The sequence below is a fragment of the Chrysochloris asiatica genome, unplaced genomic scaffold (genome assembly GCF_000296735.1).
Source record: "Chrysochloris asiatica unplaced genomic scaffold, ChrAsi1.0 scaffold00146, whole genome shotgun sequence".
NCBI classification, from domain to species: domain Eukaryota; kingdom Metazoa; phylum Chordata; class Mammalia; order Afrosoricida; family Chrysochloridae; genus Chrysochloris; species Chrysochloris asiatica.
This window is the reverse complement of record NW_006408664.1, coordinates 6,918,959-6,943,134: the sequence shown is the minus strand read 5'-3', so window position 1 is coordinate 6,943,134 and position 24,176 is coordinate 6,918,959. Positions and strand designations below refer to the sequence as shown.

Below are 24,176 nucleotides of genomic sequence, written 5' to 3'. Positions count from 1 at the left end.
TCAATTGTTTGTTATAAAAATGGTCTGAGCTGCAAGCATTAAATAATTGCCTCCAATTCCATTCTCCACCTAACTGGCACATGTAGACACAACATTAAATAACTATATGTATTTACCTCTAAAATTATTCCTAATTTTATGAAAAAACAATTCCATTGCTAATTTCTCAGACTATAAGTATGTATATCGCCCTCTATTACAATCAAAGACTATCTAGAAAGAAGTAGCTATTTTTGGATAGATACTAACATGATTATACCAGATTAATGCGTCTGAAATATTTCCCATACTGCATGGACTGTGTAGTTTTAAAATAAAATGAGCTGAGAAATTATCCTTTCTGCACAATTCACATTTCTGCATTTTACATCTCTATTTATGAAGCAATAAAAAACATGCTCTTAAAGCTTAAATATCACATTATGGCTCAATATATCACAATGGAAAGTAAGTCTAAAAATGGAATGAAAGTCAGTCATGAGACACATTTTTTTTTTTTCCTAAAGAGTCTTTACCTTTCTTGGGGAATCATGGAGAAATAATTGTTATTACAATATGAGAGGTCTTCAAAAAGTTAATGGAAGACAGATATTACGAAAAAACTATGCATGGATTTTTGTGGGGTTTTTTTTGCACCTAACTGAACTCAAACTAACTTGTTAAAGTCCTGGTGTGGTGCTGTGAGTTAATGCGCCAGACTGCAAAACCATTTGAACTGCAAGGTCAGCAGTTCCAGCTCACCAGCGGTTCCTCACAAACCCTATACAGGGTCGCTATGGGTCAGAACCGACTCAACGGCACTTAACAACAACAACTTGTTAGAACCGTCCTGGTGTGGTGCTGTAGGATAAGCACTGGACTGCTAACCACAAGGTCAGCGGTTCAAACCCATCAGTCACTCCTCAGAAACACTATACAAGGTCACAATGAGTCAGAACTGACTCAATGACACTTAACAAAAATTGTTAAAACATGTCTGAACAAGATCAGGATTGAGGCTCTAAGAAACATTTGACATCGATTTGGAAAGAGCACCTATCAGAGTATCAGTACTTCTGCTAAAATTGAAGTAAGAACAAATATCAAATTTATGATGATGCTTGAGTAAAATCATTAATGCATTAGGAAAAACTTATGGATACAATGCTCCAAAGAAATCAGCAGTTTACAAATAGATAACTCATTTTAAGAATGGACAAGATGATGTTGAAGTTAAAGCCCACAGAGGTTGACCAAGCACACCACAATTAGCAACGAAAAAATTAATCTCACTTGTACTCTAACTGATAAGGACCAACAATTAACTGTATAAACAGCAGCAAATACCATAGATATCTCAGTTGGTTCTGCTTACACAATCCTGAAAGAAAAATTAAAGGTGACCAAATTTTCTGCTTGATGAGTGCCAAAACTGTTGTGCCTAGATCAACTTCAGACAAGAGCACAGCTTTAAATGCACGTTTTAAACAACTGGGATCAAGTGCTTCCGGATCATTTTCTGGAAGAATTAATTCTAAGAGGATATGAAACAAGTCTTAAATCAGTATGATACTTGCAGACAAAGCACACTCAAAGCAATGGTCACCCAGATGTGGAAATGGTCTAGTCAAAGCAAAAGTGGACCGGTAGGGACAAAAGGTCATAGTAACAGTTTTGGGGGCTTCTCAAGATATTTTGCTTGTTACTTTCTGGAAGGCCAAAGAACGACATCTGCTTATTATGAGGGTGTTTTGAGAAAGTTAGCCAAAGTGTTAGCAGAAAAATGCTCAGAAAATCTTCACCAGAGAATCTTTCTCCACCAAGACGATACTTCTGCTCATTCCTATTATCAAATGAGGCCAATTTTGCTAGAGTTACTATGGGAAATCATTGTTGTTGTTGTTATGTGCCGTAGAGTTGGTTCCAACTCATAGCGACCCTGTACAGGGTTTCCGAGGCTGTAAATCTTTACAGGAGTAGAAAGCCTCATCTTTCTCCCGCGGAACAGCTGGTAGTTTCGAACTGCTGACGTTGCGGTTCACAGGCCGATTCGTAGCCACTACGCTACCAATGCTCCTATGGGAAATCATTAGGCATACAAAAATCATAGTCCTGATTTGGGTCCTTCTGACATCTTTTTTGTTTCTCAATCTTAAAAAAAATCTTTAAAGGGTATCCATTTTCCTTCAGTTTGTAATCTACAAAAGACTATACGGACATGGTTAAATTTCCAGGACCCTCAGTTCTTCAGGAATGGACTACATGGCTGCTATCATTACTTACAACATTGTCTTGACTTTGATGGAGCTTATATTGACAAATAAAGTTTGTTTATCTTATAAGTCCATTTTCCATGAACTTTTTAAAGTACCCTTGTTTAAATACGTTGGCTGTTACATATGGCAAATGCTTTATACTAATTAATGACATTAAATACAGTGAGAAGAATATTTGTAATTATACTTGAAATGAAGTCTAGAAAGATACCGATTCTGAGAACCATACCTGCTGATTCTGATAGGCAGTGACGGTTGTAAAGACAGTTTCTGGAAAGGAGAATGCCTTCACTCCTTCTCCGGATGGTACAGGCTTGATGGGAGAAAGATCATCTCCACAGTCTTTACGGATGACGTGCACTCGCGGTTGGTATTTGTGCATAGAGTGAAGAATTATCTATTTCAAGAAAGAAAAGCCAATTGATCAGAGACCTCTGTCCTATCCTGACACTTTGAATAAATATCTACTATGTCAAGTAAATAAAGGTGTGAAATTTAAATTTTCAAGTATGTAGAAGAGCTAATGTAAGAAACTCTATCAAAATTGGAATAAAACAGCTGAGAAATCATCTGTAAAATGTGCATTAAAATACAACATAAAAAGAAATTATTTTGGTGAAATCCTATGCACAATAATATGAATTTAACATCAAATTTTCTAAAAAAACACAAGAATAAATTCAGAAATGTTTTATTTATGAGTGGATAGAACACAAAGCTCAAACCAATTTAAACTAATAATGAGATTTAAATCTTTCGATTTCACAGCACTCAGCCCCTAAAATGAAGTATTTGTACTCCAGGTGTTGTTCTGATGCTTCCTCCATTGGTCACTACTACATGCCCATTCAAAGAAAAAGGGACTTTTAAAGACATTCCAGTTTTTTGCCTTGTGTGTCTGGGTTGAAATATTTTCACTTGCAAAGTCTCTAGTTTGCTTGGATCGTTTGGTGTCAAAGCCTTAACAGATGACCAGCGACAAAAAAGGTGGTGCTTTCACACTTTGCTGGGGGACTCTGACAACATGATTGGTCAACTACCTTGAAACTCTTTACAGCCTTCTACCCAATGATTCCTTTTCTGAAAAATTTATCCTAAGGAAATATTTCAAATTCAGAACAGCTTTTCATGGCAAAGATGTACAACAAAAAACAGTCACACCATTATTTAAAATAACTTAAATCATCATTAACAGAGTAGCTACGTAAATGAAAACATATCCACACAATGGGATACAGTATTATTCAACCATTGCTAACAGTGTTTAGAAAAATTTTAACATAGTGAAATGTTTCTTTTTAAATGCTAACTTTGGAAAAAAGGGTCAAAATTGTTTATGTTTATCACAACTACATAAAAATGGGGTAAAAAGGCCCATACAAAGATATAAACTGTAAAAATCTCTGAGTGGTAGAATTCTGGATAAATATTTTCTCCTTCTTGCATGTTCTATGCTTTCAAAAGTCAGCGAGTAAGGTCCTGGTGTGGCGCTGTGGGTTAACACACTGGACTGCAAGGTTGTCAGTTCAAGCTCACCAGCCATTCTTCGGTAACCCTGTACAGGGCCGCTATGAGTTGGAAGCAACTTGACAGCACTTTACAACAACAACAGGGTAAAGAAACAGCCTCCTCCGGTGGGATTTTCTATTTGCTGCTGGGATTCCATGTTCAGGTATATATTAATGAGTTTAGTCAACAAGTCTATATCTTTTCTGATGCAGGTGTGAATTTAGGTTTTTGAGTTTGGAGGAGAAATCTTTAAACAAATCTTGGGAAAACACAGTGTCTAACCTACTTCATGATTTTCAAGCTGTAAGCAGTTTTAATAAATGAAATTTAGAATCTCTGGTCACCCCAAACATAAGTAGTCCTAGAACTCGAAAGTGTCTTAGCTGCCGCACGGTATCTTTACCCTCTGGTAAAAGTGCTGCGGTCAGATTTTTTATTTTGTTTTTTGTTTGTTTGTTGACATGTTGTCACCCTAAAGTTTTTCTTTTGACTACAAAAAATGTCTGGTTAGTGGAGCTGGTGATCATGCTCATCAGGTGTACGTGGTGGGGTGACAGTCTGAATATGAGTAAACATTAGATCTCATCATCACATGAATGCACACACTCATACATACGGCACAAATCTGCAGCTTCTGGAAATTTTCTTTCTTCTCTTTCCAAGTGTAAGAAAAGGGAAGAATTTCAACAATAATCAAGTTAGAAGATTGCAACAGACATTTTTAAATACAAGGGAGCTTCAAAAAGTTCATGGATAAATTCCTTTGTCTTTCAATTCCATTTTCCCATGAAATTTTTGAAGCCTCCTCATGCTGGAAACACCTGGGTTACAAATATCCAACTGAAGGAAACTCCTAGCTCCTATTTGCCCTTTAATGTGGACCTTTGATTCAGTTCTGTTCTGACATGGTTAATGAAGCAAAACAGCAACAGACTTGAATTTTTAAAAATTTTTATATATGAGTGGAAAATGGTAACATGAACGTGAAAAATTACCAGTGGAAGCCTTTGAAGAGTGGCAAAGTGAGTCCTCTGATGCATGAGATTAGATTACTGGCAGGACTGGAGAGCCACACACAGTAAAAGTGGCATCTTCAGCCTCCACCTTTGAGCAGAGCAACTTTGAAGCACTACTTAATGTTATGTAAATTTACCCTCACTTTGAAAACAATTGAGGCAACTCCGCTTGCAACAACAGATTTTAAATTACTGAAAAAGGCTCTGAGCCTTTTCTTGCACTAAAGTAAGAAGACTGTACCTGTTCTGACTCACCTACAAACTCTTACACAGTTAGGAATGAATCGATCTCATTCATAACCAGGGGTTGCCTATCAATACAATTATTAAATAATATGGAGTAGAATATAAGATTAGAGTGTGTATGCATGCCTGTGTTTGAGGAGGCCACAATGATACACACACACATACATACTAGATCATAACATAAAATATATGTCTTGCTGTGAAATAGTTCAAAAGTTTGAAAAACACAGGATGTAATTCTAATGATTTTAATGATCTGCATATACGATGTTTTTATTTTATTTTCCTCAGTAAAGTATCTGTTATGGGTTGAATTATGTCCCCCCAAAATGTGTGTTGTAAATCCTAACCTCTCTGTTTATGGTTATAATCTCATTTTAATGCATTGTCTTTCTGTTAATGAGAGGATTCTTGTAGAGTTCATCTTAAGTCAAATTCTTTTGAGATATAAAAGCGATCCAAGCAGAGCAGGGATGCCAAGCCACATGAAGATCACAGGGAGTCAGAAAAGACAAGAACCTTCCTCTAGAAACAACAGGGAGAAAATCTTCCCATAGATTTGGCACCCTGAATTTAGACTTCGAAACTCCTAAACTATGAGAAAATTACCTTCTGTTTGTTAAAACCACTTAATTGTGGTAATTTCTACTATAGCAGCACTAGATAAGTAAGACAGTATCTGAGTATTATTATTATTATATATTATATTATATTATATAGTATTATTATGTCCACTAATCCTCATTTGAAAAGCTATAATAGAAATCTAAATTAGAAGACCAATATTCCAGCAGGGCTGGAAGGTATTTAGGAGGCATTTGGACCCAGTAATTATTATTTTTTCAGTAATGATTGGTTAAGTGTTGTTTACTTTGTTTTAATCATAGCAACCCTGTATAGGGTTTACTAGGGGCAGCTGGTGCTTATCCTATAGTGCAACACCTAGCCCAGAGTTGTGTTAGGATAAACTGGGTCTGTTTCTTACCATCCAAATAAAACAGCTCCTCTTTCCTACTTTATATGTAGGGTTCTGGTTGACATTATATTTGACATTTTAGAATATAAAAATAAACGCTAATACCTCTAACTTATAGATTGCTTTAAAGGGGCAGTATACATCTAAATCTTTAGGGTTGGAGTTGGAAGACATGTCAGGTTCCCTGGTCTAAGGCTTCTTATCCCACCACTATGTTTATGTGTTTTCACTCACTGAATTTATGTTACACTGGCAGATCCAATGCAAGAAAAACAAAGATCTTCTCAGCTGTGGGTCAGGTAACTAGGATCAATGGGCATTTGTTTCATTCACCATCTGACTCTGATATAATTGTCCTTTTCCTTCAAATAATTTTTTATTATAAGTTTTTACCCTAAAATAATATTTTAAAATGTGAACAGAATACATCAAATGATTTCTGTATTAATATGTATTAATAAGCACTAGACTACAAGGTCAGTTTGAACCTTTAAGTCAGTGGTTCAAACTCACCAGCCTCTCCTTGGAAACCCTACACAGGGTCACTATGAGTCAAAACTGACTCAAAGGCGCTTGGCAACAACAAATAACTACCAATGTTAACTCTGCCTTTTTCTGCACCCTCTTCACTTAACTAATCTTTCTCCGATAACTGATATATTCTTGGAAGGAGGAATTAAAAGGGAAACTACCTATTCTCCAAACTAAAAATAAAATACCAGTTATAAGCAAATAAAAACAAACAAAATGAAAGCATTTCTACAATTATAGGGATAATTAATTAGCATACCTTTTAGAAACAAATTTCAGAGAAAAGTAAAACTGGGCTGAAGCTACTTAAAATTAAACAAATACACACAGAAAAAGTATGGCCAATTCTAGAAGATTGGAGTTGTTATTATCTGACTTGGAATGAAGGAAACAAAAGTTCATTTGGATTTCTATTTACTAGTCAATGAAAAGCAGACTTTTGTTTTATGATGTCTTGGTTTTCTCAAGCAGGTTTTTCTATAGAGCTATAAACATTTTAAATTCATTTGTTTACATATATGGCTTATTTTGGAGTTTTGTTGTGGCACTGTGGGTTAAAGTGCTGGACTGCAAAATCTGTTTGAATTGCAATGTTGGCGGTTCAAACTCACCAGCCACAACTCAGAAACCCTATACAGGGTCGTTATGGATTGGAACTGACTCAACAGCACATGTCTTATTTTGGAGTCCTGGAATGATGCTGCAGAATAATGAGCTAGACCACAAGGTCAGTTTGAACATCAAGGTCAGTGGTTCAAACCGACCAGCCACTCCTCAGAAACCCTATACCGAGTCATTATGCGTGGGAACAGATTCAACAGCACTTAACAACAACAACATGCCTTATTTTTAAAAATGACCTGAGGTGGGGTTACAGTGAGGTGGGATACAGACATAGCTGATACAGTGGCTTCAAAAGGTTAGTAGAAAAATGGATTTAAAAGATAATGAAATTTTTTTACACACTTTTTAAAGCCCCCTCATATATGCCTACAGTACATTACTAATCTGATAATAATTGTCAATATTATCTATAGGAATTTGCTAAATCCTTATAAATTTGGAGGGAATGTTAAACAAGCTTCAGTTCTTCTTTATTAGCTAGCATTATAGGCTTTTTAATGAACTATCAAACTCATGATGATGAATGGTCAATAATATGTTTCTTATTTAAGAGAACAAGTAGAACCAGGAGAACCACTGGCCTAGTAAACATCGAGACCACAACTATAATGGCTATCGCTGAAACTCAAATAATTATATCTGTAGTTCCGTGCTTTCTGTTCTGTTTAGTGGTAGGATCTTTTCCTTTTTTGGCATTACTTCGTAGCACAAAGAGTCACATGGAGCAATATCTTATAAACACAGTACTTTCTCATATAGCAGGTTGGTGCCCATTTTTCTATTTTATTGAATGAAAAGAAGCATAGTCTAGCTTATTACTGCTCTGATGGATCTAGTGCTATTTGTTGTATCTGGAAATTCTCAAGAATACTTAAAAGCCGGTGTTGAGAAACCCAAGAAAAGGACCAAAAAAGAATAGATAACCAAAGCCTGGCTCCGGGCAATTTTGGTGAGACCAGTTATCAACTTACTTGTAGTGGTAGTAGGAGTCAAAGCTGTCACAGTGGATCACAGCCTCTATAAGGTGGTCTTATTTTTGCTTTTGTTGTTGTTCAGTGCCAAAGAGTTAGTTCCAACTCATAGCAACCCTGTATAGGGTTTCCAAGAAGCATCTTGTGGGTTTGAACCACTGACCTTGTGGTTAGCAGTCTAATGTTGATCCTACAGTGCCACACTATATGTGTTTTCAGGTCATCAGCTCATCTGATCCACTCAAAGTTCTCTGATTCCAATATAACACATGAGAAAACCCAGTCTCACACAGAATAAGTGACTTGCCCAAGAATATGAATATATTGTATTTCTAAACTGTTACAAGTTCCTTTCACCAGGGAGACCTCAGCAACCTCTCCGGTAACTAGGTACTCTCCTATCTAATTCTAAGGAGAAATGGGAAGAGTGTGATGACAAGCCCAGATCTAGGGTGACTTTATCATCCAGTCCTCAGAACTGGGAGGCTTTCTAACAGGTCCCTTCCTTGGCTTTGACAGCTGGCCCTGCTTCTCCCGAAACCCTCAGTACTGCAGATTGTTTTTGTTGTTGTTGTTGTTGTTGTGAAGTGTCGAGCTGGTTCCGACCTATAGCGAACCTGTATAGGGTTTCCAAGGAGCAGCTGGTGAGCTTGAACTGCCGACCTTGCAGTTCAAACGGCTTTGCAGTATGGTGCATTAACCTACAGTGCCATACCAGGTAGGAGTCCCGTTAAAAATCTAAAGTGCATTGCTACCTGTGAAATGTCTTCGAATTCTTTAGGGAAGTCCTGATCTAAACTTTTCCCTCTAGATGGAAAATTTCTGATGAATAGAGAAATGTGAACAAGAGAGTAGGGACCCAAACATGTTAATCATAGAAATGAGTAGATCTGCACATAGGTTGAAATTCTTTAAAAGGAAAATTTCCACCCAAAGACAACACATTTCTTTGTTGTTGTTGTGTTGTGAAGTGCTGTCAAACTGATTGTGACCCACAGCGACCCTGTATAGGGTTTCTTAGGAGCAGCTGGTGAGCTTGAACTGCCGACCTTTCAGTTCAAATGCCTTTGCAGTCTGTCACATTAACCCACAGTGCCACACCAGGACTCTCATATTTCTTTAGGCTTTGCCTGTTATCTGGTAATAGTAAAATATTTTATTTTTATAGTAGTAAAATATTTATAATTATTTAGGTGTAAGAAATAGAATTTCAGTGTTGTTTTTTTTTTTTTTTTTTTTTTTGGTGTTTTAAAAACCTTGTTTTAAATAAAATGTTGTTAAATTCCAATGTAAAAACATGTAGATGGTGGTGGTGTGTCATGGAGTTGGTTCTGACTCATAGGGTTTCAGAGGCTGTAAATCTTTATGGGCGCAGAAAGCCTCATCTTTCTCTCACCGAACTGCTAATAGCTTCAAATTGCTGACCTTGAGATTAGCAGCCAGCTTCATAACCACTACACTACCAGAGCCCCTGAAACACATATAGATAATCATTACTAAATCTATATCTTGTTGTTAGGTGTCATCAAGTCGGTACCAACTCATAGTGACTCTATGCACAACAGAATGAAACACTGCCGGTTCCTACACCAACCTCACAAGTGTTGCTATGTCCAAGCCTGTTTCTTCTGTCAATGTGCCAAACAATCTCATTGAAGGTCTTCTTCTTTTTCTTCAACCCTCCATTTTAAAAACCATGATATCCTTCTCCAGGGACTGGTCCCTACTGAAAAGATGTACAAAATATGAGAGACATAGTCTGGCCATCCTGGCTTCCAAGGAGAAGTCTGGCTGTACTTCTTCCAACACAGATGTTGGTTCTTTTGGCAGCCCATGGCATTTTCAATATTCTCCTCCAACACCATAACTCAAATGCGTTGACTCTTCTACTGTCTTCCTTATTCACTGTCCAACTTTCACTTACATATGAGGTTATTGAAAATATCATGGCTTGGGTCAGAAGCATCTTAGTGCTCAAACTGACATCTTTGCTCTTCGACATTTTAAAGAGGTCCTAAGACTTGCCTAGGAGCTCTGGTAGTGTAGTGGTCATGAATTGGGCTGCGAACCACAAGGTCAGCAGTTTGAAACTACCAGCTGCTCCGTTGGAGAAAGATGAGGCGATCTGCTCCTGTAAAGATTTACAGCCTCGGAAACCCTGTTCAGGGTCGCTATGGGTCGGAACCGACTCAACGGCACTTAACAACAACAACAACAAGACTTGCCTAATGCAATATGTTGTCTGATGTTTTTGACTGCTGCTTCCATGAGTGTCGATGGTTGATCCGAGCAAACTGAAGTCATTGACAACTTTAATCTTTTCTCCATTTCTATGGATGTTGTTTATTAGTCCAGTGGTGAGGATTTTTGTTTTCTTTACATTGAGATGCAACCCATACCTAAGGCTGTGGTCTTTGATCTTCATTAGTAAGTATTTTAAGTCCTCTTCACTTTCAGCAAGCAAGGTTGTATCATCTGCTTATCGCAGATTGTTAATGAGTCTTATTTCAATCCTGTTGCCACGTTTTTCTTCATATAATCCAGCTTCTTAAATTATTTGCTCAGCATACAGGTTGAATAAGTTTGGTGAAATAATACAACCCTGGCACACACCTTTCTTAATTTTAAATCATTTAGTGTTTTCTTATTCTGTTTGAACAACTGCCTCTTGGTCTATGTACAGGTTCCTCATGAGCACAATTAAATGTTCCAGAATACTCATTATCCACAATGTTATCCCCAGGTTGCCATGATCCACACAATCAAAAGTCTTTATGTAGTCAGTAAAGCACTGGTAAGCATCCTTCTGGTATTCTCTGCTTTCAGCCAAGATCCATTGACATCAGTACTGATATTGCTCATTCCATGTCCTCTTCTGAATCCGGCTTCAACCTCTGGAAGTTTTCTGTCAATGTATGGTTACAGGAGTTTTTGTATTATCTTTAGTAAAACTTTACTCACATACGATATCAATATTCTGATGATTTCTGCACTTCATTGGGTCATCTTTCTTTGGAATGGGCACAAATAAGGATCTCTTCCAATCAATTGCCCACATTTCTTGACATAGATGAGTCAGTGCCTCCAGTGCAACATCAGTTTGTTGAAAGATTTCAATTTGTATTCCATCTATTAATGGTGCCTTATTCTTTGCCAATGCCTTCATTGCACCTTGAACTTCTTTTTTCAACATCATTGGCTCTTGATCATATGCTACTTCCTGAAATAGTTGAACACTGACCATTTCTTATTGGTACAGTGAGAATCTGTATATTCCTTCCATTTTCTTTAGATAATTTCAGCATCATTCAATACTTTGCCAGGATAGTGAAACCTCATCTCTCATACTTCGGACATAGTATCAGGAGGGACCAGCCCCAGGGGAAGGATATCATGCTTGGTAAAGTGGAGGGTGAGTCAAAAAGTGGAAGACCCCCAATGAGATGGATTGGTCCAGTAGCAGAAGCAATGAGCTCAAGCTTAACAACGGTTGTGAAAATGGCGCAGGACTGGGCACTGTTTCTTTCTTTTGTGCATAAGGTCATTATGAGTCAGAACTGACTCAACAGCACCCAACAACATCAATAACACTGAAAGTACATAGTTTTAAATTCATTTATCTCTTTACAAATTATACTCTTAAACCAGAAAACTCAGTAGAGTGTGGTATACAAAAAGTTTGGAAAACCAGTAACAATGATGGCATTTAGGCTACATTTTTTAAATTAAAAAATAGATAAAACAACCCTTAATGTACATGCTGGCAATATCTTATTGTCCTTTCAATGTTACAGAAGAAACCCATGTCCTATCGTGGAAGTCAAGTGAAAAATGATGGTCAAAACTTGACTTTGTAAACAGAATCAAAAAAAGAAAATGAGAAACATTTTTTGTATTAAATGTATTAAAATACAGGGCAAGAAGCTAAATTGAGAGAATAAAGTTCTTGTTTTTCTTATTGTTTTAAATTATAAAATACAAACAATGCATGAAAGCACCACCAATGTTAGCTTCCACTAGCTACATCTTAGAAATCTAGATATTGCATTTTTATAGCAATGGATTTTACCTGCATTCTTTCTTTAAGTCAATTGTCTTGCAACTTGCAAACCAAATCCTGATAGCACTGTATTATGAGTTTATGACAGTTACAATAATTTCAAATATGCTCTTACTATGCTGTTGTTGTTAAGTGTCATCAAGTTGGTTCTGACTCATAGCAACCCTGTATAGGGTTTCTGAGGAGTGGCTGATGAGTTTGAACCGCCAACCTTATGGTTCAAACTGACCAGGTTAAGTGCTTATCCTACAGTGCTACACCAGATTTGTTGTATCACCTCTTTAAGAAAAGAACTACAGACTTGCTACTCTTTCTTTTAGGTCTAATGCAGTCTTTAAAAGGCATTTCAATCCTGCCTCAATCAAAACCCTCTCAAGTAACAGAAACCTAATAGAAATCTAATTCTGAATGGAAGTCAGCATGTACCCAGAGTTACTTATTAACCAATATAGTAGAATCTTGCCTAGGAACAATACTGCATTAAAAATTTAATAAGGTGTTACAATCATTATATTATTAGAATAGATGAACTTTGACTTACATATCATATTTCTCATCAGTTTTATGAATAAGAATTACAGTAACATATTTTGACACATTAGATGTCATTACAAAACAATTGGAAGCTTATAAATAAAACACAAACAGCATGAACCTCGGTCAGGTGTTGAGAAGCAATGAGTTTCAGCCGAGAAAAGAGCTATATGCAGACAGGACACAATAAATCATTATTCCTGTTAACCCACTTCCCAAATATTCATATTAAAAGTATAATGAATAATTACCACTCCATGGGATTTCAAGCATTATATTTTCGCTAAAAACAATGTCTGCCATAGATTTTTTCATTCTGTTACAAATAACCTATTAAATACTTTGTGGGCACTGTGGGTTAATGTGCTGGACTGCAAAGTTGCTTTGAACCACAAGGTCAGCGGTTCAAGCTCACCAGTGGCTCCTCGGAAACCCTATACAGAGCCACTATGAGTCGGTACAGACTCGATGGCACGTAACAACAACAAGGATTCTCTAGCCGCAGGCATAGGTTTTGATACAAAAACAACTTTGATTCTGAACAGATTACACACACTTGGATAGACCAGGAAAGGAAGATCACAGTCTAGATATGGCTGGCATCAGGGAGGTGGCATACTTACATGGCCTTGATCATCCAGTTCATTGTTGGTGAGCTTCAGTTTGTCGAAGCTAATCACTTGTCTCATCCAAGTCTCCCCTGAGGCAGGTGAGTCCGGATGAATGTACACCCGAGGTGGCACAGGAGAGTCAGCGTTACCTGCCACCATCCATTTAGAGCTGTGGTAAACATACCTAGAAGGCAATGACAAGACTGCAGTAGTATCCGAACTATGGATCTCTTAGAATATTCAACTCCACAGAATCTGGAAAAATGGGCTTTTTTTTTTTTCATGTTTAAAAACAACATTTCCTCTTTACAGTCAGTATACATAAAAATTAGAGTTCAGGTACTCTTCAAAAACTCTGAGGCAGTGATGACCTACTGACAACTCAAAGTAGGTTGTGTGTTAAGTAAGGGTGTAGTGAAAAATATGCACTACCATAAATGCAAGTATCTTAATGCTTATGAATAATATATATTCACATCAGACATGCCATATAATATTCTAATATTTTTCCATTTTTATCTGGATATCCAATTTTTATGAAAATATTATTAAACTGTCAATATCACCCTAAAAAAATCTCAAAAAATACTTGATGTCTATAATATCTTAAGCTGTCACACTTCCTTTAAGATCACTTCCCATTTTAAATTTATGTGAAGGCTAATCAGATGGTAAGAGGAAACTGTCATAGATCCAGTAAACTATATTTTCATAGGGAAAAAGGCTTATCTGTTATCATTTAGAATTATTTTTTCTAATTCTATGGTACTGCAAACTGAGGATAAATTATTCTGTTATACTTAATACTCAGACAGTGTAGACCTTTATTTACCTCCCATATTTCTCTTTTGTGGCCCTCGTAAGACAATTCTCTCAAAGAATTTCCAAATACCACTGTTGAAACGTAAACCAAACTTTGAAAATGATGATATAGCTAATTAATATTACTTTTCTAATTAAGAGACAACCATTCTATTCTTTATGCTTATATATGTCGAATATATTGATTCAGTAATAAACATTTTTAAAACACTGTTTTTAAGTAATAAGGTAATATTTAGCTCTTCATTCAATTTTTTGTTTAGTATCATTTAAGATACGCTAATCTGATGTGGTGCTGTATGATCTGCACTGGACTGTGAACCACAAGGTGGGCAGTAAAAACCCACCAGCTGCTCCTCAAAACCCTATACAGGATCACTGTGAGTCGGAGTTGACTCGATGGCATTCAACAAAAACAGCAATGATCTAAAACCTAGTATACTAATGAATCACTTAGAAAAGGGGAGTAAATGAAATATACTAAGGTGTTTCTCTTCTATTTGTGTCTTGAAATGTGGCATACAACTTAAAGTAGTAATTTGCAAAGAGTCTAAGATATTGTATAGTATGCCAAATTCTTTTTTAAATAGCACACTACATTATCATAATGTGTCTAATGGGATTCTCTGTTTAAAGTATGATGACATATTTCATTCTCTTTGCAGTTCTCAATTGTTGTAGTTGCTGTTCAATGTTATTGAATCAGTTCTGACTCATAGAGACCCTGTACACAGTTTCCCAGGAGTAGCTGGTAAGTTTGAATTGCCGACGTTTTGGTTAGCAGTACAGTTCTTATCCTACAGAGCCACAGCTCTTAATATGCCTCTTATGTTATGATTCCTTTTCTTGGGAAAAATGAACACAAAATTAAGAAATATAACTTCTTAACGTCCTCTAATTGGTATGGCATAATTTCAATAAATAAATTCACAAATGTACATTTTTGTGAATTTTTATTTACATTCTTAAGAAATATAAACATCTTAACTTGACCAATCATTTTAGCTTGAGCAAATACTATTTTGACATCATAAAATGAACCCCAAAACTTTTTCCCTAAAACTACTGAAAAAAGTAGAATCTAAAATGAAAATCTTACAAATTCAAGAAAAACTTGCATTGTGGATATAAATTTGGTAATTAGCAAAATAAACAGAGTAGTATGTTCTATGAAATCTTAGAAAAAGTATACATATTAAATAGTTCAAAAATCAATATTCACTAAGAATAAATGTTACATGTTTCACATTCTTTGTAAAAAACAAAAACAACAACATCATATTCTAAATAAAACTGCTAGACACAAATTTCTTCTTTGGAAACTATGTAACTGAAAGCAAATTTATGTTTTACAAGTTTATATTTTAAAATTCGCATCTTAGCACTAATACTTGAAATCCCCTTGCTTAATATGTGAATAAATAAGAATCAGTTAAGTAAAATAAACTATTCAAAACACATGGAGGAAATCTGGAGAAGGAAGTAGAACACTTCACTTAGGACAAATAATAACTTCTAAGCTCGTTAAGAATTATATTATCTTCCTCAGCATAAAAGCCAAATTAGAATATAGGTTTTCAAGCCAAGTGTATTTAAAGGATGAACTTCAATGCTTTTTTTTTTAGCTTCTGTCAAAAGCTAAAAATTTATATGATGAAAGAACTATGCAATACAGTCTAAACACAAAATACGTATAAACCAAATTGCCATTAATAGTACCATTTTTGTAGTATAATTCCATATTCTATTTAAAACCTATATACTATTTTAACACTAAAATGGTTTTTAAAAAATCCACACAATTCTATATTTTTTAAAGTAGCAAAAATCAAATTTGATTTCATTTGAAAACTTACTAAAAGCAATGCTAGTCTTTTTAATCACACTCATTATTTTAAAAATAGAAATTTTAAGAAAGCCAAAATTTAAAACATCATCTCTGATCTTCCAGTACTCAAAACCTCCTTTTAAAAAAATGTTAGTGCTTTTAACATCATGAAAATAAAACTTTGGCCACATTGAAAAGTGAGGATTTGCTTTCTTACAGAGTAAAAAGAGCAAAGGTAGGTTTGTAATTAAAGAATGTACATCCTTTCAAAGTCTACCTGATACCTACATAAGTATATTCTATTTCAAAATCTAGACATTGTAAAGTTTTAAGAAATTATGTTGTGTTAACAACCAAAAACCAGTAAGGTAAGGACTTATTAACATTTTAAACACGTCAATATCATAGTGAATCAAGGGATTTTCACTTTCTTAATTATAGAAAATCTGAAATGAATTTCTCAAGTTTCAAGGAAAAAAGCCCCATGTTCAAGTGAATTTATTTGAAGGCTAAAAATCACAAACAAAATGAAATATTTGGTGTAATAAAACACATTCATCTATGCACAAGCCTTAACATTTTCCCTCAAAATTCTAATAGAAATGTGAATCCACACACAAGACAATTCAGCTTACCAATATCAAAGGGCATTAAGAGAGGTCCCTATCAATAACAAAACTATATTTGAAGTCATTTGTGTATCTATTAAAAACAAAACAAAAAACATGTTTCCGCATTTACTGAAAAAGAAGGCAATATCTTAGCATTTTCGATAATCACTGTACCTGTATCTTTTGTTGTCCACTGGCACAATATCCATGGCAATGTAGTATTGTTGGTGAGGGTCTAATCCTGAGATCTTCACTCTCATTGCTGGAAACATGCGTCTGTGTATCAAAGAGGGGAAGGAAAAAAGAGTTTGTATTCTGTGACTCTTGTTAATTGCTGTCAACCCTGAATAGGGTTTCCAAAGAGTGGCTGATGGGTTTGAACTGCTAGTGTTGATTCTACATGGAGAATGAGTAAGCAAAGACACCTTTCAAATCTCCATTTTTTGTAAGTACAAATGTTTAACATTCACTTTAGGACATATCAAAACAGGTTTTTCAATGTAAAAATTTGTGGCACCCTGTACATGTGTTCCATGTTTACTAAAATGTCAGTAAAACTTTAAAGCAGAATTGTACACTGAAGGAGGAATAGCACTAAATAATATACTTTATTTCATAAAACAAGAGTCAATAAGCATATTTAGTTCAATAACCCAAATAATGAAATGCACCAAATAGCGAAAATCAAAAATTTGAATTTCTGAAAGTGGTAAAATGTTATAATGTAAAAATTTAAAAGGCTTATTAAAAGCCACAAGGAGTCAATGTGCCATGCTATAACCAAACAATATGTTCTTTATTGAGACAGGACTTCCTGTCTGCAGCATGGTAAAGGTGAAGTGCAAAAGTTGCTCTAAATTTGAAAGGTATAGTAAAACTTCTTTATTAAAAGCAGAAACTAAACATAACGTATATTTACCAAATCATTCCTTCCTCCTTTGTACACTGAAAATAATTTCTTATTTAACCACACTTACATAAATTGCTATTGAAAACAAATGAAAGTTACCATTGTCTCTTGGCTTCTCAGAGATACTTATCAAAGGAGTTAAAGTTAAGTGCACCTACCCTTTTAAAAGACAAAGTAGCAAGGAATACAACAGCAAATTACTGGTTTTGAGCTAGAGAAAACAAATAGAATGGGTTTTTCTTTCTTTCTTTTTTTTCTTAACTTTCATTTACTGATTTATGTCTAGAACCCTTTCCAGTTAATCTAACTTTTGCTAATCTAACCTTACAACACAAATTTTAGTAGTGTTATTTATTTACCAGAATTTTATTCTATAGCAAGAATGCCATTAAGGACTACTTTTAGAGAAAAGAAACTCCATTATTCTTAACTAGCAGTTTAATATGCTGGCTATTTGATTGTTTTTTCAGTGCATCTGTAAGATAAGGAGTAAAGGTCTTTAACTACATCCTTTATAAGACAACTTGCTTTGTGGAAGACTGAATTCAGATCATTAATAAAAGCTTTGTGAAAATGTACAAGTTACCATATGGTTTCAATAAAATATTTTTTGTAATTTCTAATAAGTTTGGATATTTTCATGCTGTCCAGGTTTTTGCCATGTGTAGTCTGAAAAAGTAGTGTGTATTTTTTATTTAAAGTTTCTTTTAAGGGAGCATATTATTCATAGATTTCGTTGTGGTAAATGAGCAGAAAATTTTTAAATGCAAATATTTTTGTGCCTAGTTCAAATTAATATGATTTGGTCAACAGATCGTAAAAATTTATTTTACTAACTGGTGCGCATGCAATTTTTATACTTTCAAAAACCTGATGAAACTTCTTACAAAAAAATTAATATTCTTCAGCATATTTCGTTTAGTTAGTTAAAGTTCACTTAGAAAAAGTAACTGTATGTACAAACAGAATGTCCTTTTTTTTAAAAAAATCAACGTAGTTATTTTCACAATTACATGGGGCTGAATAGGTATTATTAGGCATCCCCGGTGATTTTCACCTAGACTACCATCCAAACAGACCAACACACCACTTTCTTACATTGTCAGTGGATATTTTGACAAAGAACCAACCTAGAATTCTCCAATCTAGAAACTCAAACAATCGCTTGGCTAAAGGGTTTTTAAAAGTGTTTTTAAAAAAAGAAATTAAGAAATCTGTTGCCTAGTCCCAGGAATGGTCATTGGGACGTAAATAAATGCCTGGACAAATTTTAAATACGACTTTGAATCTGTAACTGCCGGGTTTCCCAAGCATCGAAGGAGTACTCCCGTACTCAACACGGAAATTCTGCCTTAGAAGTACACTTCGGTCCGGGGCCTTGTCCTGTCTGTACATAAACATGAGCCGCTGGCAGCCTCTCGCTCTACAGGCCCTTCTTCCTAACCCTAGGGGAGGTGGGGAAAGGCCAGGGTCGGGGGCTGGGGGCGGGTCGAGCCAGCTTATCTTTTACCTGCCGGCCTTGGTGATGATCATCTCTGTGCCAATCTCATGGAAGCGCTTCCAGAGCTCGGCTCCTTGAAGATCCACCCGCGGTGCCTGTGGCGAGGGCAGCGGGGTCCCAGGCCGGGCCAGGGCAGGTGCTGGAGACCCCTTCGGTGAGCCCCCAGGGGACGCCTGTGGAGACGTGCCCTGCAGGAAGCGGTCCTCACAGCCGCCTGGGCAAAGAGGGAGGATTCAGTGATAGGTCTAGAAGGGAAGGCGGCCAAGTACACGCCAACCTCTTAGCAGGGCTGAGGAGAGGGAAAGGACTAGGTAAAAAACGAGAAACCTTCCCGGCCCCGAGATAAACACCCGCTCCCAGCCTGCCGAAGGGACTCACGGCGCTCCAGGTCTCAAGCCTTGCAAGGCGCGGGCTGCGTTCGCCCCACCCGCGGGGTGTCAGTAGGGCCAGGTGAACCCCAAATAGCTTCACGCCACCCCTAGGGTTTGAAGCCCTGGCTCGACTGAGACTGAGCCGGGTTCTCCAGCCCAGAGCCCCCCTGTACTGATCCCAACAAAACGTGCGCCCCGAATGGCAGGCAGCAGAAGAGCCTAGGATCCCAGCCTCTGGTCCAGAGCGCACGGGGGCCTCCCTTGGCAATAGGCGTCCGGGCTCCTCACTTTGGGCCCGCTCAGAGGCATTTTCCAGAAAGCTCTTCTGACACCTCTCTTGCCAGAACCCTCCTGAGCTTCTAGTCAAGCAGAGAACCGTTAAGGCCGAACAGAAAGCGACATCGCAATCGCAGTCGGCCTTGGGCAGCGGCAATCAAAAAAGGACTGGAAGCTCCGCTACCCCAGGGAAACATTTTACAAAAATGCCGCCTTCTTCCTGGTTTGCACAAGACGTTTAGAGTATTCGTTCCGGTTTCGGGGTGGATATCCTGTTGCTTCCCACTCCACCCACCATGCTTTTAAAAGTTAGGAAAGAAAAAAGAGCACCCATTGGCTGGGACCCCAAGGGAGGCATATGAAGAAACTCCTCAGCCACGGCTAAAGAGTTGCGAAGGCAAGGATAGAAACTTCATTTTAACCGTCTGGAGGGTGACTCGAGTTGCGCTCAGGACCTGCAAAGGAAGCAAGCCGCACGTTTGGCGCCCAAACACCCACGGCCAACGCGTGTGCTGCTGAGTTGCCTCCGGCGCGAAGAACACGGGGCGCAAGCACACCCTCAAAAGTTCAGATTCGAGACCGCGGATCGGGAAGATCCCCGGGACGTGCCCCGGAGTTGGGCGGGAAGGGGCCGACTCACCAGCTGCTCCGCCGGATCCACAGCTCCGCTCCAGGTCCGCATTGCTCCGGGCCGGCCCGGATACCGCCCCAGGCTGCGGCGAGAGCGCAGTGCCTTCGTCTCTCATAGAGGAACCCTTTTCTTCCGCGCTACCGCCGCCGCGACTACAGCCTCCGTCGTCCGCGGCCCCGGCTGCCTCTTCCGCGCCTAGCTTTCTCCGCTTCTTCTGTAGCTGCTGCTGCTTCTCGGCGCCGATCAGCGCCTCCACTGAGAAGGCGTGTGCCTTGAGGCTTAGCATGCTGAACGGCGAGCCCCTCCGCTTCTCGGCCATCCCCGCCGCCCGGCGCCCGCCCGTCGGCCGCGCGCCACTCTCTCATATACACTCACGCGGGCACACGCACACACTCGCTCTCCTTCCCCTACCAAAATTTAAACAACTCTAGGGTTTTCACGCCGGCCGAGCTCGTCTGTCCCTTCCCCGTCTCGAGTAAGAACAAATTTGGCGTTTCCTCTTTCTCGTTTGTGTTGGGATCCGAGGAATGAGCAATCAACGCGCTCGCCAAGCTTCCTTTCCTTAGTCTCCCGCGCGCGCTCTCTCACTGATGCACTCCTTCGCTCCCACCCCCTCCACCTCCTCTTGCAGCTCCAAGATCTGCCTCGACTGATGCGCCGAAGAGAACTAGCATGGGTAAAAAAACACTCTGCGGACACAAATTAGGGATTGTAATTGAAATTTGTTGCCTTGATCTGTCAGCACTTCCAAGCAGGAGAGCGCTGGGAAGAACTTGCTCATTAGTGTCAATAAAGTGGCGGGGGCGGAGCTAGGGGGGGCGACTGTCAGTCACCTAGACGGCCGGCCAATCATGGGAAGCCGACTCCGCACAGCCCTCGCCCACTTCCTTACAAGGTCGCGAAAACTTGGGAGTGAAAAGCGCCGCCGTCTGGCTTTGACGTGTCAGCCCTACGCACGGTGGACAGGGTCTGTCATCCTGCAGCACACAGTCCACTACAGCCCGAAGACTAGTTTTCCTCTCCAAAACTTGGAAAAAATGCGGGTTCCTGGCTTTAAACTGAGATGATCACAAAGTTAGACTATCAAGAATCCGTAAGGAGACCTTAAATTCCCGACTCACCCCCTTAGCATTTAAGGTTGAAACAACTCAGAACTTATTGGCAGTGAAGAGAATTCACAGAAACCAGGCCTCTCCTTTCTCATTTAAACACTCCTACTTTTCAACCGCCTATTATGCACCATCGTGGCACTAGACTAATTTGTTTTTACTTCGTGGGTTATTTTTCTTCTTCGGAAAGGGTTCAAGAAATACTAAAATCCATTCTATTTGTGGGAGCAGAATTTTACAATATTTCATATAAGCTAGTTAGAAAAAGTATGTCTTTTCTTTCAAAGCACCTTTGTTAAGTAAAGCCTAGGTCATGGGATTTAAATTCTGTATGGTGATAATGGAACACTTGTTAAGATTTGTTTGGTCTGCTAACCAAAAGCTCCACGGGCAAAAGATGTGGCAGTCTGCTTCCGTAAAGATGAAATCCAATTCCATGGACTCCATTCCAACTCATTCCCTGTATAAGGCTTCAGAGGATGGGACAGTTCGACTATATCCTGTAGGGTCGCTATGGTGCACTAGATTGCACACAACTATAATATGTCCTTAATGACATGGATTTTTAAAACCTCGGAAAACTCATGAGCGAAAAAGCAATAGCATAAAAAAATCAAAGTCTGATTTAACATAACACATTGGCCATGTTTTTATTGTCACTTTTTTCTCAGGCTTTTGAAGAGTAAACTGGTTTAATGAACACTCCAACTTGTTTCTGAAAACAAACCTTTAAAAAGCAAGAACACGCTTTAAAATAGAATGATAGCAATCCTGTACAAGTTGTTAGTTTTGTACTAGGCTTTTTGTTAGAATTATCGATGTAAACACAGCAAATTTCTCGTAGAATGAAATTTATGATTTATATACAACAAAAGATTGTGTTTCTTTTCCTTCACCCTACTCAACTTCTGGGCACTGTTGGTTGTCCTGTATCTTTTGATTTTCGGTACAATGACTCGTGGAGTAGCTGCGCTTTTGTGGATTTGTTTAAGGTAGCTGGGTGAACGCGCGCGCTTGCTGCGTTTGCCGCACAGCAGTAGAATAGCTGGAACCTGAGCTGGCTGGCACAGAGGCACGTGCTCGCTACCCAGTTGGACTCTGCAGCTTCGGAATCAGAAGCGACACTTGCAGAGGAGACCACTTTTAAACTCTTGAAGAAAACAACAACAAAAAAAGCATACTTAACTGGGAGATGTTTTACATCTGTAAAAGAATGACTTTGCGACTGGTCTGGGGCTCTAGTGGGCCTCCTACCTTGGCGGCGCCTCAGATCTGGTGTTTCAGTCTCAAAAATAAGCGCAACCCCAGAGTCTGGAGCGAGTCAGGGAGCCGGCACCTATCAGTATATAGCGACCTCGAGGACTAGGGTCGTAGGTGTAAAGGCGGCTGACGGAGTCAGAGGCTGCTCCCGGTAAATTGAGCGTCTCAAGGGCCTTTAAAGACTGCACTTGCGAGGATGAAGAGCCGCGCCCCGGGCCAAGGTCCTCGGTGATCCCAAAGGAGCAGCCTCCTAAGAGCCGCTGGTCTTGCCACAACCAGTTCTCTGCTCAGTTGTGTTCCAGTAGACACTGAGGTCAAAGGCGGGGTCGCTGGAGTCCAAGATTCTACTTGGGCCCTGCGGCAGAGGAGAATGTCAAAGAGGAGCGGCCAGTTGGGAGAAACCTAACCTACTTTGTCGACAGTCCGTACAGTTCAAATTAGCTTATGAGAAGTACACCATGCCAAGCTTTATTCGCGCCCCGCGGTCAGTTTTTTTTCGCCTTTACCAGGGGAAGAGAGAGATTCAGACCCCAGATCACACGAACACCGGGGACTTGTATCTTCATGGACAAACTGGAAAGCCAAGCCTCATGACGTCAGCTAAAACCCGACCCTTAGAAAGAACTCAGGAGTGTACTGGGCGCCTGGGACCGGGACAGGGCACGCGTCCCACTTAGTCCTGGTCCAGGCTGGACTTCTGAAACCACAGTAATACGGCAGCGCTGCCGCTTGCCCCCTTGGGTTCGCGTTCTATTAGGCTCAGCCTCAGGGACCCAGCAGGCCCAACTTTCGCCAACCCCGTAGCCCAGCCCGTGGTAAACTGGTGCGCACCCCGAACTTCACTCCTGGAGAAGGGTACCCGAACCTCTCCAGGACGCAGGAAGGAAGGAAGCCAGGATCCAGCGGGCGGGGCAGAGGAGTGGCCTTCCGAAAGAGGGCAAAGCCAGCGCCAAGGAAAAAGTTCTTTTTCTTTCTTTTTATCAAACGCACTACCAGTGCCCTGCCTTGAGCTTTGCGAGTCAACGTGAAAAGAAAGCCAGGATGGGGCCAATGTACGCAGAAGGAGAGCTTGGCGCGTGTGCAGGTGTCTGGATGTGCATGTGTACGCAAGAGAACATATATGCGTGTCCCTATGTTTAAGTGTTCCTTGTATGCGTTTGCGAGAGAGCATGTGTGCACCTGACTGCATGCAAACCTGGGTGGAGGAGTAAATACCCAGGGCATGTGCCTAGTGACACTTCTTTTCTGAGGAAACTATTAAAGCCGAATGAAACTCTCAGGCCTCTGACAAGTTGAAAAGCTCTCTTATTTCAAATGAAAGTCACTCAGTTAAGAAAATTGACAGACTGTGGGACTCAAGGACTTGGAAGGAGGGGAAGGCAGAAAAATCCCTCCACCTCAGGGTCAGGGAGATTGGTACACAGGGAGAGCTTTTAAAAAGTATGTCCTGTCTCTATTTTTCTTGGTGCTGCTTTAAATCGGACGGTTTGATTTTTTTTTTTCTTTCTGTCTTTTCTCTGTTGA

General features: G+C 39.0%; 1 protein-coding gene across 1 annotated transcript in view; it reads right to left on the bottom strand.

The window, feature by feature from the left end:
• The window catches only part of TBX18 (T-box 18), a 34,183-nt gene extending 13,581 nt beyond the window's left edge, over positions 1–20,602 (bottom strand). Inside the window, exons 1-5 of the mRNA XM_006870647.1 lie at positions 20,293–20,602; positions 19,015–19,219; positions 16,769–16,870; positions 13,346–13,517; positions 2,485–2,652 (exon numbers count right to left, since the gene is read on the bottom strand). Coding sequence (XP_006870709.1) covers positions 2,485–2,652; positions 13,346–13,517; positions 16,769–16,870; positions 19,015–19,219; positions 20,293–20,602 — 957 coding nt within the window. The remainder of the gene's footprint in view (positions 1–2,484; positions 2,653–13,345; positions 13,518–16,768; positions 16,871–19,014; positions 19,220–20,292) is intronic.
• Between the last annotated feature and the right edge of the window lie 3,574 nt (positions 20,603–24,176).